Source organism: Zootoca vivipara, chromosome 6 (assembly GCF_965207765.1).
Source record: "Zootoca vivipara chromosome 6, rZooViv2.hap1.1, whole genome shotgun sequence".
NCBI classification, from domain to species: domain Eukaryota; kingdom Metazoa; phylum Chordata; class Lepidosauria; order Squamata; family Lacertidae; genus Zootoca; species Zootoca vivipara.
Genome location: NC_142589.1, coordinates 95523558 through 95542795, shown reverse-complemented (window position 1 = coordinate 95542795; position 19238 = coordinate 95523558). Strand labels below are relative to the sequence as shown.

Here is a 19238-nt window from a genome sequence, read left to right as displayed (position 1 = left end):
CCTCCGCGCGGAGCCTCCGGTTTCCCTCGCCACTTTATGAATGAGCCGCCGCTTCCTTATGAATGGGGCTGCGCGCGCATCACCCCCTCCTTCCCTCTCTCTCCCTCGGAATGGAACGCGGCGCCGGCTGGTGGGCGTGGCTCCGGCGGTCTCCACCGCGACCGCGCTTGGCGGCGGCCGTTGTCGCAAGCGCCGCCCCCTTTTTCAGCAGCTGCGCTTGGCGGCCGCCCGGGGCCTAGCGAGCTATTCGGAGGCGCTGCTCGAGTCGCCGCCGCCGCCGCCGCCGCCATGGAGATGCCGCCGCCGCCGCTACCGCCGCCGCCAGAAGGTGAGCCCCACGTGGGGGGTGGGGGTCACGTTAGGGGTGGGGGTGGGGTCTCCGGTCTCTCCCTCTCAGGCACTCTGCGTATGCTCAGGAGCACGAGGAGCCCCCCCCGCTTCCCTCCCTCCCTCCCTCGCCTCTTCTTGTGAGATCCCGGGGGGGGAGGGGAGAGGCGAAATCAAGGGGGGCTGTCCCTCCTTTAGCCATGCCACCTACTCAAGAGTAGACCCCCCACCCCCAAAAAATAACTGAAGCCCCCGAGGACAACCCCCTCCCCCCTCCCCCTTCCTTCGAACTTGCATGTCAATAGGTCTACTCTGAGTAGGGGAGGCAGACCGTGTGGTTGGGAGCCGCCAGGAACTGGGAGGGAGCCATGAAATAATAATAATAATAATACAAGATAAGATTAAATTCGTCAAATCAAATGCCTACTCCGAGTAGGAGGCTGAGCAATGGGTCTACTCTGAGTAGGGAAGACTGCCCGTGGGTTGGGAGCCACCAGGAACTGGGAGGGAGAGATAATAATAATAATAATAATAATAACAATAATAATAACAAGATTTATTATTATTATTATTATTATTATTATTATTATTATTTATCTATACCCCACCCATCTGACTGGCCACTCTGGGCGGTTTCCAACAAAATATTAAAATACATTGGTCGGTTAAACATTAAAAGCCTCCCTGAACAGGGCTGCCTTCAGATGTCTTCTAAAAGTCTGGTAGTTGTTTTCCTCTTTGACATCTGTTGGGAGGGCGTTCCACAGGGCAGGCGCCACCACCAAGAAGGCCCTCTGCCTAATATTAAGATTAAGAATAAGATTAAATTCATCAAATCAAATGCCTACTCTGAGTAGGGAAGACTGACTGTGGGGCAGGAACTGGGAAGGAGCGGTGAAATAATAAAACAGAACAAGGTAAGATGATTAAATTCATTAAATTAAATACCTACTCCGAGTAGGAGGCTGAGCAACAGGTCTACTCTGAGTAGGGGAGACAGGCTATTGTGCTAGTTCGCTCCCTGTGACCCACCGAAGAGCTGAAAGTCGGGACCTTTTCTTTGACACAAGCCTTGACTGGTCCCCCAATTTTCTCCCCCCCACCCCCCGCAACTCCAGACCAGGAGCTCCGCAATGTCATCGACAAGCTGGCTCAGTTTGTGGCGCGGAACGGCCCCGAGTTCGAGAAGATGACCATGGAGAAGCAGAAGGAGAACCCCAAGTTCTCTTTCCTCTTCGGGGGTGACTTCTACGGCTATTACAAGTACAAGCTGGCCCTGGAACAGCAACAGCGTGAGTTTGGGGGGGGGGCAGGGTGGTGGTGGGGTGGCTAGCGGGAGACTTTCTAGTAGCCGCAACCCTGTAGAACATTTTGAAATATCAGTATGGCACATATCAGTTTTTGAAGGGTGCCAGGCACCCACCCTGGCGTCTGGCACTGGCTATGCCCTTGGTGGGGTGGAGAGCGGGGCTTCATGGGAATCCTTGGTTCTCTCCCGACCTTTTTTGGGAAAGAATTTCCTTCCCTTTAAAACCCCCCATGCAAATTCTGGCCGGCCCTCCTTTTGGCTTGGAATTGGCCAACCGATCAGTGGAGTTGTTTTGCCCGTCTTTTTTCAAAAAAAGGAAAATCGACAGAATGTCAGAGCTTTTAAATCCGACCTCCAGCTTTTGAACTTGGAAGTGGAGATGCTGTGGATGAGCTGGATGCGATCTCCCCATGTCGGCCACACAGAACTTCCTAGTAGGATTTGCGGGTCAAAATTCAGAGGTTCAGCCTTGCAAGTGGGCGTCTAGGCAAATGCCAATCACTGCCTGGGGCAATTAGGTTCGGGTCTCAGAATCCCCCGGAAGCAGAATTTATCCTGGAGCTAAACAGATATTTCTTTTGAGATCTTTCTGCTGTTGAAATGTCCCTTGATGGAAATGCTCTGGGGGAAAGGACTGCCTAGTTAACTTTCTTTAGTTTAAAGCAGGCATCCCCAAACTGCGGCCCTCCAGATGTTTTGGCCTACAACTCCCATGATCCCTAGCTAAAAGGACCAGTGGTTGGGGAAGATGGGAATTGTAGTCCAAAACATCTGGAGGGCTGAAGTTTGGGGGTGCCTGGTTTAAAGCGTCGGAAGTTGAACAGAGCCATCCATTGGCAAGATCGATTAATGAGCTGCTCTGTGATCTTTGGATGAAGGGCTGTAATTCCAGAGAGGCTCTGCCTGTGTTTCACCTGCCCTGCTTTCCTCGCCTGCCACCTACAACGAATCCAGAATGCGGCAGCTAGACTGGGGACCGGGACCGGCCGCCAGGACCATAGGACACTGGTCCTAAAAGACCTACATTGGCTCCCAGGATGTTTCCAAACACAATTCAAAGGGTTGGTGCTGACCTTTAAAGCTGTAAACGGCCTCAAAGGCCCAATATACCTGAAGGAGTGCCTCCACCCCCATTGTCCAGCCTGGACACTGAGGTCCAGCTCCAAGGGCCTTCTGGCGGTTCCCTCCCTGTGAGAAGTGAGGTTACAGGGAACCAGGCAGAGGGCCTTCTCGGTGGTGGCGCCCGCCCTGTGGAACGCCCTCCCGTCAGATGTCAAGGAAATAAACAACTACCTGACTTTTAGAAGACATCTGAAGGCAACCCTGTTTAGGGAAGTTTTTAGACGACATTATTATTATTATTATTATTATTATTATTGTTATTATTATTTATCAATTCTGATGGGAGCGCCCAGAGTGGGCAGGGTATAAATAATAAATTATTACTATTATTATTGGAAGGGGCCCCCGCAGCCCCCCTGAGGTGGCGCATGGTTTGGAACTGCTGACTCGAGCGTCTTTCCTTGACATGCTCCTATCTCCCTCCCCTCCCTTCCAGTGCTGTGCAAGCAGAGCCAAGATCTGGAGCCCGCGCCGCAGATCCAGCCGCTTCCCCAGCCCGCCCTGGCGACGGCCACCCCCGCCGCCACCCCCCTCCCCACGCCGCAGGGCACCCCCTCCATGGAGGAGCTGATCCAGCAGAGCCTGTGGAACCTGCAACAGCAAGAGCAGCACCTCCTGGCTCTGAGACAGGTAAAAGGGCAGGTGGGCGGAGATGCAAGCCAGCCAGGGCTCTTGGCTCAGACACAATAGAGATACAGATTGTTCTTCTTCTGTTTTGTTTTCTACGTGGGCACTATTTCTCATTTCTTCTTTTTTTGCATTTTATCTTACTCTCTGCACTTGCATTTTTGTACTTTTAATTATTTTAAATTTTTATTTGTTTTTTTTGTTGTTGAAAAAATATAAACTTATATAAAAGTCAATTCAAAGTGAACTTCCCCCCATCCCCTCCAGGGGTCCCAATGTCAGCATTTACAACTGCATTCCAGTCTGTTAGGGACGCGGGTGGCACTGTGGGTTAAACCACAGAGCCTAGGACTTGCCGATTAGAAGGTTGGCGGTTCGAATCTCCGCGATGGGGTGAGCTCCCGTTGCTCGGTCCCAGCTCCTGCCAACCTGGCAGTTCGAAAGCACGTCAAAGTGCAAGTAGATAAATAGGTGCCGCTCCGGCGGGATGGTCAACAGTGTTTCCATGCACTGCTCTAGTTCGCCAGAAGCAGCTTAGTCATGCTGGCCACATGACCCGGAAGCTGTACGCCGGCTCCCTCGGCCAATGAAGCGAGATGAGTGCCGCAACCCCAGAGTTGTCCGCAACTGGACCTAATGGTCAGGGGTACCTTTCCATTAACAAGTCCGTTATCCACATTTTGTCCATAGTTTTTGTTACTTTACAAGTGTGATTAAAATCCTGATAATGTTTTCATCTGCTTACAAAGATCTCCTAGATAAATTATAATTTGCCCCCCATTCTTTTTAAAAAGTTATTGTCCTCTTGGTTCCTGAGCTTTGAATGCCCAGTTAATTTTGCCATTTTGGCATAGTCCGTCAGCTTGGTTTGCCATTCTTCCTTGGTCGGGTACTTTTTATCTTTCTATAAAGAATATAAAGAATACATATACATATACAAAAATGAAAGAGGCAGTTAAAAAGGGAAAAGCAAGGTGCCTTAACTCTGTGTGCTCCTGAGAGCTTTTTAAAATCATCTTGCAGAGTGTGGAGTCTATGCCAGACTTCAAACGCGGGTGGCACTGTGGTCTAAACCAATGAGCCCCTTGGGCTTGCTGATCAGAAGGTTGGCGGTTTGAATCCCCGCGACGGGGGGAGCTCCCGTTGCTCTGCCCCAGCTCCTGCCAACCTAGCAGTTCGAAATCATGCCAGTGCGAGTAGATAAATACGGTAGGTACCGCTGGGGTGGGAAGGTAAATGGCGTTTCCATGCGCTCTGGTTTACGTCATGCGCCAGAAGCGACTTAGTCCTGCTGGCCCCATGACTCAGAAAGATGTCTGTGGACAAACGCCGACTCCCTCAGCCTGAAAGCGAGATGAGCGCCGCAACCCCAGAGTCGCCTTGGACTGGACTTAACCCTTCTGGAGGTCCTTTACCTTTTTTACCTTTTTATCCCTATGCCAGCACGCAGCCAGGGTGGGGCTATCCTGGCACCTCCAGTTCATGGCTTCTGTGTTTGTGTGGCATAGGAAAGTTCATGGGTGGGGTGGGGTGGGGAGCTTAAGATCTTTTAGCCCCTTCCTCCTCTTCCAGCTCTGCAAAGAGGGCAGCTCGCACTGGCTTGTTCGCGGTAGCCCTTGAGGGGCAGCAAGGTGCCAGGGCCTCGCTTGGAGGTGGGTGCGAGTGGGTGGGCTCTCTCGCCACCCAACTCTACCTTCAAGACCCTTGTCACCCCCACCCCCCCCACCCCCAGGAGCAAATCACTTCCGCCATCGCGCTGGCCGTGGAACAGCAGATGCAGAAGGTCCTCGAGGAGACGCAGCTGGACATGAACGAGTTCGACAACTTGCTCCAGCCCATCATCGACACATGCACCAAAGACGCCATCTCGGTAGGCAGGGCTCGGGGGTGGGTGGGGTTGCATCCTGATGTCGCAGGTGGGCTGCCCCCCCCAAAGGCGTCGAAGGCCGTGTGTTGTAGCGCTCTGACCCAGAGGCTTACCTTCCAAGTCCCGGACTGCAGAATCCGGGACCGGCAGCCATGTGACACCGGAAGTTGCGTCGACGTAACTTCCGGTGTCGCTTTGCCCTTCTATGGGCACCAAAAATGGCCGCTGCCGGCTTCGAAAGTTGCTTGTACACATGTCAGGAAATGCGTTGACGCAACTTCCAGTGTCGCTCCGCCCATCTATGGGCATCAAAAATGGTCGCCGCCGACACTGGAAGTCACGTCTATGCACCGGACATGCGTAGATGCGACTTTTGAAGCCACCGGCAGCCATTTTTGGTGCCCATAGAAGGGCAAATCGGAAAAAAAAATGGCTGTCGGCAGGAGAAAATAACGGAGAAAAACGGGAGACAAAGTGATACGGGGTACCACCGGGAAAAGGTAAGTAAAAACGGGGTACTTGGCAGCTATGCCCAGAGGATGTGCTCTTGTGTCCAGCTGTGGATTCTCCCTAAAGACCAGTGCTGGATATTGTTGTTGTTTAGTCGTTTAGTCGTGTCCGACTCTTCGTGACCCCATGGACCAGAGCACGCCAGGCACTCCTGTCTTGCACTGCCTCCCGCAGTTTGGTCAAACTCATGTTCGTAGCTTCGGGAACACTGTCCAACCATCTCGTCCTCTGTCGTCCCCTTCTCCTAGTGCCCTCCATCTTTCCCAACATCAGGGTCTTTTCCAGGGAGTCTTCTCTTCTCATGAGGTGGCCAAAGTATTGGAGCCTCAGCTTCAGGATCTGTCCTTCCAGTGAGCACTCAGGGCTGATTTCCTTAAGAATGGATAGGTTTGATCTTCTTGCAGTCCATGGGACTCTCAAGAGTCTCCTCCAGCACCATAATTCAAAAGCATCAATTCTTCGGTGATCAGCCTTCTTTATGGATATACTGTACTGGATATACATATAAGCTAAACAAGCTCTAGCTCAGGGCCCCACTCTCTTGGGGGCCCCCATAAAATTTTAAGGGAAAAAACCAGCTGGATGTACATTTCCAAAATATAAGATAAAAAACAAATAAAATAAAGCCTACATACAGCAACAGTGTTTTGTGTTGTGTCGGCTCCTAGGATGTAAGTCATGGCCTGCTAGCCTGCTCCCTCAAATATCACTGCTTTGCTCCTTTCTATATATAGGGTGCCTACATAAAATATGTATTTTATGATAAAACTAGTGTATTTCAGCCCGTTCAATAACGGGCTCTAGAAAATCCTGGGGTTCGGAGAAGCGCTTGCGCAGCGCTTCTCCGAACCCTGGGACCTGTCATTGCTGTTGGCGGCAAGGGGACAGGAACGGAGGAGGCGAAAGCGCTGCTTTCTCCTCCTCCGTTCCTCTCCCGCAGCCGCCGACAGCAAGGAGACCTCCCAGGGTTCGGAGAAGCGCTTGCGCAGCGCTTCTCCGAACCCTGGGACCTGTCCTTGCTGTCGGCAGCAGGGGGACAGGAACGAAGGAGGAGAAAGCGCTGCTTTCTCCTCCTCCGTTCCTCTCCTGCAGCTGCCGACAGGAAGCAGACATCCCAGAGTTCGGAGAAGCACTTGCACAGCGCTTCTCTGAACCCTGGGACCTGTCCTTGCTGTCGGCGGCAGGGGGACAGGAACGAAGGAGGAGAAAGCAGCGCTCTGCTTTCTCCTCCTCCGTTCCTCTCCCGCAGCCGCCGACAGGAAGCAGACATCCCACGGTTCGGAGAAGCGCTTGTGCAGCGCTTCTCCGAACCCTGGGACCCGTCCTTGCTGTCGGCGGCAGGGGGACAGGAACGGAGGAGCGCTTTCTCCTCCTTCCTTCCTCTCCCCCCCCCCCGCCTCCTCCAACCGCCGCTCCTCTCACGGGCCAGGGAGGGTTGTGAGGAGGCCTTCGCCGGCCTCCACCCTCGCTTCCCTGACGTGCCCTGCAGTGAGGCAGTGTCCGGCGGGATCGGCGGTTGGAGGAGGCAGAGGGGGGGGGGAGAGTGCGCGCGCGCAGTCTCTGCTGTCCAATCCCTGTATCCCTGGGGCACATGCGCAGTACCCCAGGGACACACGGGACAACTGGACGCAGGGACACAGGGACATTATTATATAGGATACCTATTTTGTTTTGTGCAAATGGCTTGAGATACCTATTAGGTCCATCAATTACCATATGGCATATATTTAACACGAAAAACAACGACCATTTGTTGTTGACAAAGGACAGCAGGACATAGAAAGGGCCCTGTTACCTTCAGGAGCTGAGGGCCGCATCAAACCTCAATCCGGCCCTGCTAAAGACCAACGGTTTGGATGGTTTTCTGGAGTCAGTCACTTAGTGGTGCTTCGGGACATTTCTGATATTATTTTTTTCCAAAAATAAATGTTTGCATTTTTATTTTCTGTGGCTTAACGGCACAGCAAGCCAACTTCCTTTCGTGGCAGGAATATCTTGTTTTCTTTCCTGTTGAAGGAAGCCTGCATTTTATATGACTCTTGCTGGCTTGAATGCTACTTGGATTCATGTGTGATATTTGTCTACTTTTGTTTACAGTTCTTGCATTTAATTATATAGAAGGGTTAAAATCCCTGCTTAGGGTACATTTTTTTTTACATAGCTATTCCAAATGACCTTTCACAATTAGCCTAGAATGTCAGGCAATGTAGAATAATGGTGAAAGATCATTTTAAATTTAATCGTCTGCAGTCCAAATGATGGTGGAGCAAATATTCTCTCTTTCTCTCTCAAAACCTGACTTTCTCCCCTTGGCTCATGGCCACCTCTGACTGTTCCCTTTTGTTATCCCAGGCCGGCAAGAACTGGATGTTCAGCAACGCCAAGTCCCCGCAGCATTGTGAACTCATGGCCGGGCACCTGCGCAACCGCATCACCGCCGAGGGGGCGCATTTCGAGTTGCGCCTCCACTTGATCTACCTGATCAACGATGTCCTTCACCACTGGTGAGGTCCTGCCTCACTCCGGGGCAGGGCGGATTGGATTTAAATCAAATCGATTTAAATCACTAGTCAGGAAGACTTGATTTAAATCATGGGTTTTTTTAGAGGAAGAGTCATTCTTGCCGGTATAACCTTAATAGTTTACAGCCAGAGGAAGGTTTCCCTTTTGGAATAATAGATTTTCAGAGTAGTTTTTCAGTTGTATCAAAAATCACTGATTTGGTTCTGCTATTAGAAATACATAATCCTAGAATCCTAGAATTGGCCATCCAGTCCAACCCCCTGCCAAGCAGGAAACACCATCAAAGCATTCTTGACATATGGCTGTCAAGCCTCTGCTTAAAGACCTCCAAAGAAGGAGACTCCACCACACTCCTTGGCAGCAAATTCCACTGCCGAACAGCTCTTACTGTCAAGAAGTTCTTCCTAATGTTTAGGTGGAATCTTTTTTCTTGTAGTTTGAATCCATTGCTCAAACAGATAATTTGAGGCAGATAATTGTGAAATTATTGTGAGGTTTAATAAGTTAACTGTTTATATTTGGACAACTTTTCTGCCGTACTCTATTGGAAGGAGGAAAACAATAATTTCCTTAAGAACAATTTAAACAATTTATTTATTTAACTAAAGCAATGACATTATAGCGTACGTTTCCATGTTTGTTAACTGATGGGGTTAAACAGTCAGAGGCGATGGAGAGCCAAGGGGAGAAAAAGTTATTATTTATATGCTACCCATCCGACTGGGTTGCCCCGGCCACATTGGTTGGCTTCCAAGATACAGTGGTGCCTCGCAAGACAAATTTAATTCATTCTGTGAGTCAATTCGTTTTGCGAAAATTCGTCTTGCGAATCCCATAGGAATGCATTAAAAAATTATTTTATTTTATTTTTTGCCCATAGGAACACATTAATTGAATTTCAATGCATTCCTGTGGGAAATCTCAATTCGCTAGACAGATTTTTCACAAAACGAATTTGCCTTGCGAGGCAACCTCCGATCGCAAAACCCATTCGTCTAGTGAAAAATTTGTCTAGCAGGGCATTCGTCTAGCGAGGTACCACTGTACATAAAACCATAATAAAACATTACACCTTAAAAGGTTTCCCTGTACAGGGCTGCCTTCAGCTGTCTTCTAAAGGTTGCAAAGTTGTTTATCTCCTTGACATCTGATGGGAGGGTGTTCCACAGGGCAGGCACCACTACCGAAAAGGCCCTCTGCCTAGTTCCCTGTAACCTCACTTCTCGCAGGGAGGGAACCGCCAGAAGTCCCTCGGGAGATGCTCCTTGAGGTCTACTGGGCTGTTTAGGGCTTTCAAGGTCAGCACCAACCCTTTGAATTGTGCTCGGAAACCTCCTGGGAGCCAATGCAGGTCTTTCAGGACCGGTGTTATGTGGTCTCGGTGGCCGCTCCCAGTCCCCAGTCTGGCTGCCGCATTCTGGATTAGTTGCAGTTACTGGGGCACCTTCAAAGGGAGCCCCACGGAGAGTGCATGGCAGTAGTCCAAGCAGGAGATAGCCAGAGGTATCTGTTGTCAAGGGGGAGCCAGACTCTTTCCTGCTGCTCCAGAGGGCAGGACCCCCAACACCCCCCCCCTGTGGGCAACAAACTGAACCTCCGGCTGAACTTTCTGAAGCTTCCCCTCTTCCCCGCTCTCCTCTCTCCCTTCCCAGCCAGCGGAAGCAGCAGCGGGATCTCCTGGCCGCCTTGCAGAAAGTGGTGGTCCCCATCTACTGCACCAGCTTCCTGGCCGTGGAGGAGGACAAGCAGCAGAAGATTGCCCGGGTGAGCCGCCCTGGCGTGGCCTCGGGGGTGCCCAGGGCCCTGCCTGCAGCCCCAGAGCCCAATAACAGCCCCTCTCTCCCTCTTGGTTTCCCACAGCTCCTTCAGCTGTGGGAGAAGAACGGCTACTTCGACGAGGCCATTATCCAGCAGCTCCAGAGCCCGGCCCTCGGATTGGGCCAGTACCAGGTGAGGGAGGGGAGCAGGAGGAGGAGAGGAGGCCGAGGGGATGGTGATGAGAGCAAACGGCCAGGTCTCCCCAGAAAACGGCTCCCTTCTTCAGGAAGAGGTTTTGGCGAAGCGTGACAGATGAGGGGGGGAAGGAATTCTTGGGAATATGAGACGGCAGGACACCGCACTTCCAAGCACCAGGTCGTGGCAGAGATGCATTGCTCACTAAATAAAAATGCACGGCGCAAAAAAGAGGAAAATTTATCTTGCAGTAAAAGTTTCCCCCCGAGGTGACCAAGTCCGGGTTCTGCACAGATATTATTATCCTCATCATCGATATCATTATCATTTATTATTATTATCATTTTATTGAAAAAGAAGAGAAGCCTTCTGGAGGACTAGAAACTTGAGGCCTACAAAACATTGGGATGCAGTTTTTTCTTTGCGGGGGTGGGGGTCGGTAAGCCGAGCCCCACCTAATTGATCATATGACGAAGCACATGAATGTGTCCTGTTTTTTGGCAACCCTTATTATTATTATTATTATTATTATTATTATTATTATTATTACTACTACTACTACTACTACTACTACTGGTGTTGTTGTTCAGTTAATTCTTCTTGTTATTTATATGCCGTGCATTTGACTGGGTTGCGCCAGCCGCCCTGGGTGGCTTCTGGCAAACAAAAACATCAAACGTTAAAAACCGCCCGTGGCCAAGTTGCTCTTTTTCATTTCATTTCGCTCTTGGTTTGCGTTCCGCCTCCCCTGCGTCGCTGCTAGTGGACGGTGGGAGTTGCAGTCCGACAACAGCCAGGGGGACGCCGAGTTCGAGAGAAACTCAGCGTTGACGTATTAATGCAAACCGCTTAGTTAAAACTATGGGGCTTTCCTTCATGCCATGAGATTTGCTTTGGAGGGCAGCATACAAATAAACCTGGGAGGGTTACTCTTGAGTAGAACTGTTCTCAGAGACCACCCTCTTTCCTCCAATGTTTGTGGTGCCTTAAAAAGAGCCCCCCGCCTGTTTTTGAATGAATGAGACGCGTTTCCTTTGTAAGATTCCTCTTCTCTGTCCTCCCCCCCCCCCGGGCAAATGCCACCCCCTTCCCCGTGGTCCTGGCAGGCCACCCTGATCACGGAGTTTGGCAGCGTGGTGCAGCCGGTCCAACTGGCCTTCCAGCAACAGATCCAGACCCTCAAAACGCAGCACGAGGAGTTTGTCAGCAGTCTCAGCCAGCAGCAGCAACAGCAACAGCAGCCGCAGCCGCAACTGCAAATCCCAGCTCCGGAAAGCGAAGTGAAGGCCGCCCCCGCCCCACCTCCGCCAGCCGCCCCCATCACTCCCACAGGTACCGTTGGGGTCCCCGTTCATGGTGGGGGTATACCTCCCCCCCTGCCCTTTCTGAGCCCACCCCACCCCAAACGAGCTTGACTCTCACGTCCACATTTGTTTCAGACGAAGGGAAGCCACAGCTGCCGCTGCCAGGCTCCGCCGAGTACGAGGCCGCGGGGGCTGGGGCCGCCGACTCGGCCACACCTGGACCCCGGGGGCCCGGCCCCCATGACCACATCCCCCCCAACAAGCCGCCCTGGTTCGAGCAGCCACATCCTGTCACCCCCTGGGCGCAGCAGCAGGTACTTTGGGTGGGCAGCTGGAGGGGAGGGCTTGGGTGGTAGTAATAATAATAATTTTATTATTTATACCCAGCCCATCTGGCTGTGTTTCCCCAGCCACTCTGGGTGGCTCCCAATAGAATATTAAAAACTGAATAAAGCTTCCCTCAACAGGGCTGCCTTCAGATGTCTTCTAAAAGTCAGGTTGTTTATTCTCTTGACATCTGACGGGGAGGGCGTTCCACAGGGCGGGCGCCACCACCGAAAAGGCCCTCTGCCTGGTTCCCTGTAACTTCGCTTCTCGCAGGGAGGGAACCACCAGAAGGCCCTTGGGAGAGGGACCCCGGTGTCCGGGGTGGAGATGCTCCTTCAGGGATACTGGGCTGAGGCCGTTGAGGGCTTTCAAGGTCAGCACCAACACTTTGAATTGTACTTGGAAACGTCCTGGGAGCCAATGTAGGTCTTTCAGTACCGATATTATATGGTCTCAGCAGCCGCTCCCAGTCCCCTGTCTAGCTGCCGCGTTCTGGATTAGTTGCAGTTTCCAGGTCACCTTCCAAGGCAGCCCCATGGAGAGTAAATTGCAGTAGTCCAAGCAGGAGATAACCGGAGCATGCACTAGTTTGCGGGCAGGGAGGGTCTTATTCTGCCCGCCTGCCCGCCCGCTAACCGAGGCCTTTTGTCTCCTGCAGCCCCCAGAGCAGCCCCCCTTCCCCCACCACCAGGGCCCCCCGCACTGCCCCCCCTGGAACAGCAACCACGAGGGGATGTGGAGTGAGCAGAGAGAGCCCGGCTGGAGCAACCAGCGCGAAGCCCCTTGGAACAGCCAGCCGGACCCCGCCTGGAACAGCCAGTTCGAGGCACCCTGGAACAACCAGCACGAGCAGCCGCCCTGGGGAGGGGGCCAGAGGGAGCCGCCCTTCCGCATGCAGAGGCCCCCCCACTTCCGGGGGCCCTTCCCGCCGCACCAGCAGCACCCCCAGTTCAACCAGCCGCCCCACCCGCACAACTTCAACCGGTTCCCGCCGCGCTTCATGCAGGACGACTTCCCGCCGCGCCACCCCTTCGAGCGGCCCCCCTACCCGCACCGCTTCGACTACCCCCAAGGCGACTTCCCCCAGGGTGAGTGGAGGAGGCAGAAGGCTGGCCGGGAGGGGCTAAGGGGGTCATTCGCCAGGCCTGGGCGATAACCTGGTTTCCACATTGATATACCAGCTGCTAAAGATCACGATACAGTGGTACCTTGGTTTCCGAACGTAATCCGTTCCAGAAGACAGTTCGAGTTCGGAAATGTTCGGAAACAGAAGCGTTTGCTTCCGGAAAACTGAATTCGGAAGCCATGCTTCGGCACGTTCGACTTCTGAAAAGCAGTCTAAAACCGAAGCGTTTACTTCTGGGTTTTGGCGTTTGAGTTCCAAACCGTTCATCAATGGAGACGTTCGAAAACCAAGGTACCGCTGGATACCAATGTTTGAAATGCGGATGGAGCTATGGACAACATGATTCACAATATATTTCCAGGCCAAAAAATTGCAAAACGACATGTCACGATATGAACTTCAAACCAGTTTTGAAGGATAATATTGATAGGTCTCCCAGCCCTGATCCTTGCCAAGTTGATTCAGGGGACGTTAATTCCCGTGGGACCCTCTGATCCGAAACCTCTGCTGCCTTCTGAGTTATCTTCAGGAGGAGAAAAGGCTACGGCATAGGTAGGCAAACAGGCCCGGGGGCCAGATCCGGCTCAATTGCCTTCTAAATCTGGCATGCAGACGGTCCGGGAATCAGCGTGTTTTTACATAAGTAGAATGTTTTTCCATGAGTAGAATGTGTGCTTTTATTTAAAATGCATCTCTGGGTTATTTGTGGGGCATAGGAATTCATTCATTCCCCCCTCCCAGCCCCCCACAAGGCCTGAGGGACAGTGGACCGGCCCCCTGCTGAAAAAGTTTGCTGACCCCTGGGCTAAGGTGTAAACCCTCCACAAATCCAGAGCGGATTCCCTAAGGCACTTGGATGGCTCCTTGTCTGCCTCCTTCCGGTACCAAACGCCTTGCACTGCCTTCCTTTGGACTCCCATCAGCGAGGCCTGGAGGGGGGGGTGTCTTGCCATCTGGGCAGCCCAGGACCCCCAGAAACACTGCCCAGGGTTATACCCCAAGGTGTTGTTCCTGTGTTCGGATCCTGCAGCTACTCGGGCTCTTCTGAACCTTCCTTCCTTCCTTTGCAGAGATCGGGCCCCCGCACCACCACCCGGGCCACCGAATGCCGCACCCGGGGATCAGTGAGCACCCTCCCTGGGGGGGGCCGCAGCACCCTGACTTTGGGCCCCCGCCCCACGGGTTCAACGGGCAGCCCCCCCACATGCGCAGGCAGGGCCCACCCCACGTCAACCACGACGACCCCAGCCTCGTGCCCAACGTCCCCTACTTCGACCTCCCTGCCGGACTGATGGCCCCCCTGGTCAAAGTAAGTGACCTGGTGGGGGGAGCCGCCCCCCCCCACCTCCAGAAGGGCAGGAGAAGGCCTCGCCCGACCCCACGTGGCTCCTCCCTCATGGTCCCAGGGGGGGCGGGGAATTCTTTTCCAGCTGGACCGTGTGCCATGACGGCTCCTTTCCCCTCCTCTCCTAGCTGGAGGATCATGACTACAAGCCTCTGGACCCCAAAGACATCCGCCTGCCGCCCCCCATGCCCCCCAGCGAGAGGCTTCTGGCAGCCGTGGAGGCTTTCTACAGCCCCCCTTCGCACGACCGGCCAAGAAACAGGTGAGAGACGAGGCCCAGAAAGGGCTCCTTTGGCTGGCTTGTTGTTTTTTTTAAATTGCCCCCAGGTTCGATTGGGCCAGAGATGGCGAAAATGGTGATAAAATTGTTCATGTGTGCAACAACGGCGGCAAGGATTTTTATATATGAGCAGAAGTGGAAGGCAGCAGCAATTGCCACAAAAGAAGAATGGATTCACAAACTAATGGATTGTGCCGAAATGGCAAAATTAACTGTTAGAGTTAAGAGACTCGAAAGATAACTTTCTGAGTTTTGGAAGACATCTCTGAAGGCGGCCAGATGGGTGGGGTATAAATATTATTATTATTGTTGTTGTTGTTGTCACAGGTGATGCGTTGCGACTACTCTAGAGTAACGACTCTCCAGACCTTTGCCTTTTCATGCTTTTATTGAGTGCAGGCTATTTACAGTGCTAGAGCTATACAGGATACATCCGCTTAGTCTGACCCAGAACCCTGGAATGGCGCGCTCCGCGTCCTCTTCCAACATAAGAGTCTGGGCACCCCAAATCTCCTCCCGCGTTTCCTCCTGCGTAATTCCGGAACCGGAGGGGAAAAGGGTCTCCTTTCCATGTTTTCCTTCTCCCCCTCTTCCCCCTCTCTCTTCCTCTCCCACGTGCAGCAGGGGCTCTCCTATGCTGCTAGAGCCCCATCTCCTCCTTCCTCCTTCCTCACTGGACTCTTTCCCCCTCCCCGCTGACGCTACTGCTGGTGGAGGAGCTGCTCCTCAGGATGGGGAGGGGGGCTCTCTGTACCCTTTCCCCCTCACAGTTATGGTTTTGTTTTGTTTTGTTCTTCTTCAATATAAGATGGATTTATGTCTTGAACAATGGAAGTGCGATAGTATGTTATTTTCAGTTTTACATTTTATACTTTGTATAATGTTAGAAACAAATGCGCAGTTTGGGGAGTGGAGACATAACATCGAGTGATATGGGATGAGAAAAATAAGAATAGTAATGATGGGTTGTTGTTTTTTATTATGTCTTTTGTGGCTTTTATATCTTGATTTTATTCTGTGAACCGCCCTGAGACCTCCGGGTATAGGGCGGTATATAAATTCAACAAATAATAATAATAATAAGTAATACATTATGTGAAAGCCTAATGATATCTTCTTTTAAATGCCCACCCCTCCTCTTTTTCCTACAGTGAGGGCTGGGAGCAGAACGGTCTGTACGAGTTCTTCCGGGCGAAGATGAGGGCCCGGCGGCGCAAGGGGCAGGAGAAGAGGAACAGGTGGGCACAGGGCTCCGGGGAGCGTGCAGAGTGCCGTCAACAGGGGGAGACAAAGGGGGAGTGGGGAGGTGCAGAGGGACCCCCTCCCTGTATCTAAACTGAGCACGGCCCTCTCCTGGAGGGGAAGGAGATTTCTGCTGCCTGGGCTGGGGGGGGGGCTCCTGGCTCGGCTGCTGTCCGGGGGCCACCCAGGCGCTTTGGCTGCAGGAGTCCAGGGTCGATGCCCCCGTGGCACAGCATCACTCAGACCCCCCCCTTTTCTCCCCTGCCCAGCGGCCCCTCTCCATCCCGCAGCAGCAGGTCCAAGAGCCGAGGGCGCTCCTCTTCGCGGTCCAACTCGAGGTCGTCCAAGTCCTCCGGCTCCTACTCCCGCTCCCGCTCGCGATCCTGCTCTCGGTCACGGTCCTATTCCCGGTCCCAGTCCAGGTGAGGAGGAAGGGCAGGAGGGCCTGGGTCTCGCTGGCACGGGGGGGCGGGGGCAGGCAGCTGCAGACGTTGCCTTTCTGGCTGGCCGGCTTATTTTCCAGCCCACTTGCCTTTGAAGCTTTTGCCTCTCTGGCCACTGCAGCTCCTCCGGCACATGCAGGAGGTTGCGGGTTCTTTACCTGGCAGCCTTTTCAGATAAGAGCTAAAAACCTTGCCGCCTTTGCTGTCCCCTGCTCCTCTTGATCTGCCCAGAGAAAGGACACTGGGGCAGTGGCTGGGTGACCCAGATTGGACAATAAAAGAGGGGATCATCTCATTCCTCAAGCCAGAAGGGCATGCGCCACCGATTTGGGACTGCCATCTCCACAGGGACGTAAGCGTTTTCCGGGTGGCATCTGTTGGAATTGTCCCTCAAGTCCAGCTGAGGGCAAGACATTCAATCTTGCGAGAGTCAAAGCGCATCTATATTTTAGAATTGCTCAGTTACGCAGATAGGGTGCCAGAGATTCGAAAGGGCAAGGTGGAAAATAGTCATCCCATGGGCAAAATTTCCTGATTGTGGCCAAGTTGTTCTGATGCTCAAGATCTCTCTCTCTCTCTCTCTTGGGTAGAGAGGGCTGTCTCTTCCCGAGAGAGAGAGGGCCTGACTTTGCTTCTTCCCCCGTTGGTCTTCCCAGGAGCAGAAGCGGCTCTCGGTCCTCTCAGAGCCGCTCTCGTTCCAGATCCCGGTCGAAATCGTACTCCCCTGGAAGGCGGCACCGGTCCCGATCCCGCAGTCAGACGCCTCCGTAAGATTTGCGAAGGGGCTTGGGGGGGGGAAGGGTTGGGGGCCGAGGGATCGACACGATAATCCTCACTTCTCCTCGGTTTCTCCCGCCCCTTCTGTAGCTCCTCAGCCGGATTGGGATCCAGTTCAGGGCCCCCCATCCCCGATTCGAGACTCGGAGAGGAGAATAAGGGGCACCAGATGCTGGTGAAGATGGGTAAGGCAGCCTGTTGCGCAATGGCTCTGCCTGTCAAGGGCGGGGTCAGTATAAAGGGGCTTGTTCCACGTCTCTGGTGGTTAGAGGGTGTCTGGCTAGGAGGACTTTGGTTCAAATTCCCACTCGGCCAGGAATTGGGTGGCTCCCAGCCTGGTCATTGACTCCCTGCATTAATGCCTACCTTGCAGGCTCCTTGTGGGGATCATATGGGGAAAGGGAGAACTGTGTAGGCCACCCCAATCTCCTGGGAGGAAAGTGGGGGGGGGGAGAGATACGAAGGTGAAATTAAAAGCCTTCCAGAGGAATCGCCTTCTGTCTCTGGGGTAGCTCAGTCGGTAGAGCACGGGGGTCTTGATCTCAGGGTTGGCGGTTCGAGCCCCACATTGAGTGAAACATTCCTGCATTGCCGGGGGTTGGACTGGATGACCCTCGGGGTCCCTTCCGACTCTACAATTCTGTGAGTCTGCCTGCCAACGTAGAGCGTTTGAGGGCTGGGCAGAGCTGCAACCCACCGGCCACAGCTGGGGAGAGTCGCTGCTGTGGAGCCTGGGTCCAGCTTTCAGGTTTGGGGGCACCTGGTTGGCCACCGCCGGGTCAGGATGCCGGGCTGCGCGGGCCCCCTTTTGGCCTGATTCTGCTGCTGGTGGTGCTGGGCTCCTCCACCCTTGGGCCAGAGGTTTCTGGAGACAGGTGCTTTGACGCCCCCTCCCTCCCTCCTGCCAACCGCCTGCTTTTCCCTTTCCCCAGGGTGGAGCGGCTCCGGGGGGCTGGGGGCCAAGGAGCAGGGGATCCAAGACCCCATTAAAGGCGGCGACATCCGAGACAAGTGGGATCAGTACAAGGGCGTGGGGGTGGCCCTGGACGACCCCTATGAGAATTACCGGAGGAACAAGAGCTACTCCTTCATCGCCCGCATGAAGGCCAGGGATGAAAGTAAGTGGGCAAGCTGCCGGGTCTGCCGCAGCCCCTCGTTCCATTCCCAGTTTGCTTTCCATCTGTATGACGCCGTTACTGCACCCTTGCCGGTGGGCTGTCAGCGCTTGGCAAACGACCGCCTGACGAGGACGGCCAGACGCTGGCTCTGCTCGCCTCCCCGAGATGCTAAGGCAGAAGGGGCAAATGTGGGGGGAGCCAGCAGGCTGCTCAGCCCCAGGGCTTTAGCCAAACGCTTCCCTTTGCCACGGGGAAAGCTAGATCAAGGAGCAGCGAAAGGGCAAAGGGTCTCTTGAGGTTGCCAGCCCAGTGTGAGGGAGGGCGGGAACGGGGGCAACCTCTCCCATTCGGGTGGGCGTCTTCATGGGTACCCCCCCCCCCCGTTGGCGGCAGGAAGGGCCTGCTTCCCCTGCATCCCGCCTGACCCTTCTTTTTTCCTCCCGAAGCTTAACGCCACTCGGAGCCAAGGGAGCCCAGCCGGTCGTCCGTCAGCATCCGAGCCCTGGCCTAGCCACATGAATTGAGGCTCTCTACTGTACCTCTTGGCCGCTGCCGCCCTAGACGACCCCCCCCCCCCCTTCTGCCCGTCGGGATGCAGAGGGCTAACCTGCTCCCGAGAGTGTCTTTCCAGGAGGCTTTGCGAGAAGAGAAATTATCTAGGCCTTTTCTATTTTTGTACATACCTTTTGGGCAAGACTCCAAAGGAGCCGGGTCGGCCGACTCTTCCGTAGTGTCACCCCCCCTTGCACCCCCCACCTGCCTTGCCCAACCCACCTGTTTCAAAACACGACGCGTTCCCAGAAGCTGCCTTCCTTTCCTGCCCAAACGCCCCAAGAGGGGGGGGGGTGTCCAGAGACCACCAGCCATAGTAGACCCCTTCCGCAACCGCCCGCCCCCAACATGGTGATGTAGCGACTGTTGAAGATTGGCTTCCGTAGCTGTGAGATTTCTCGGCCACCACTCAGGTTGCTCAGAATCAGCTACCCGCCTCGTTCTTACTGTTGCCTTCCAATAAACAAAAGTTGTTCCCCCCCTCTC

At 53.7% G+C, this 19238-nt stretch overlaps 1 protein-coding gene across 1 annotated transcript; it reads left to right on the top strand.

Moving 5' to 3' along the window:
• The first annotated feature begins 174 nt into the window (after window positions 1-174).
• CHERP (calcium homeostasis endoplasmic reticulum protein) lies at window positions 175-19236 on the top strand. The gene is made up of 18 exons (XM_035116989.3): window positions 175-328; window positions 1446-1619; window positions 3195-3388; window positions 5118-5255; window positions 8115-8266; window positions 9938-10049; window positions 10146-10235; window positions 11345-11570; window positions 11678-11856; window positions 12528-12957; window positions 14066-14304; window positions 14469-14602; window positions 15772-15858; window positions 16132-16284; window positions 16962-17072; window positions 17173-17267; window positions 18015-18200; window positions 18647-19236. Exons 1-18 carry the CDS (start codon window positions 289-291, stop codon window positions 18649-18651), a joined length of 2745 nt encoding a protein of 914 aa, XP_034972880.2. The 5' UTR covers window positions 175-288; the 3' UTR covers window positions 18652-19236.
• The last annotated feature ends 2 nt before the right edge of the window (window positions 19237-19238 follow it).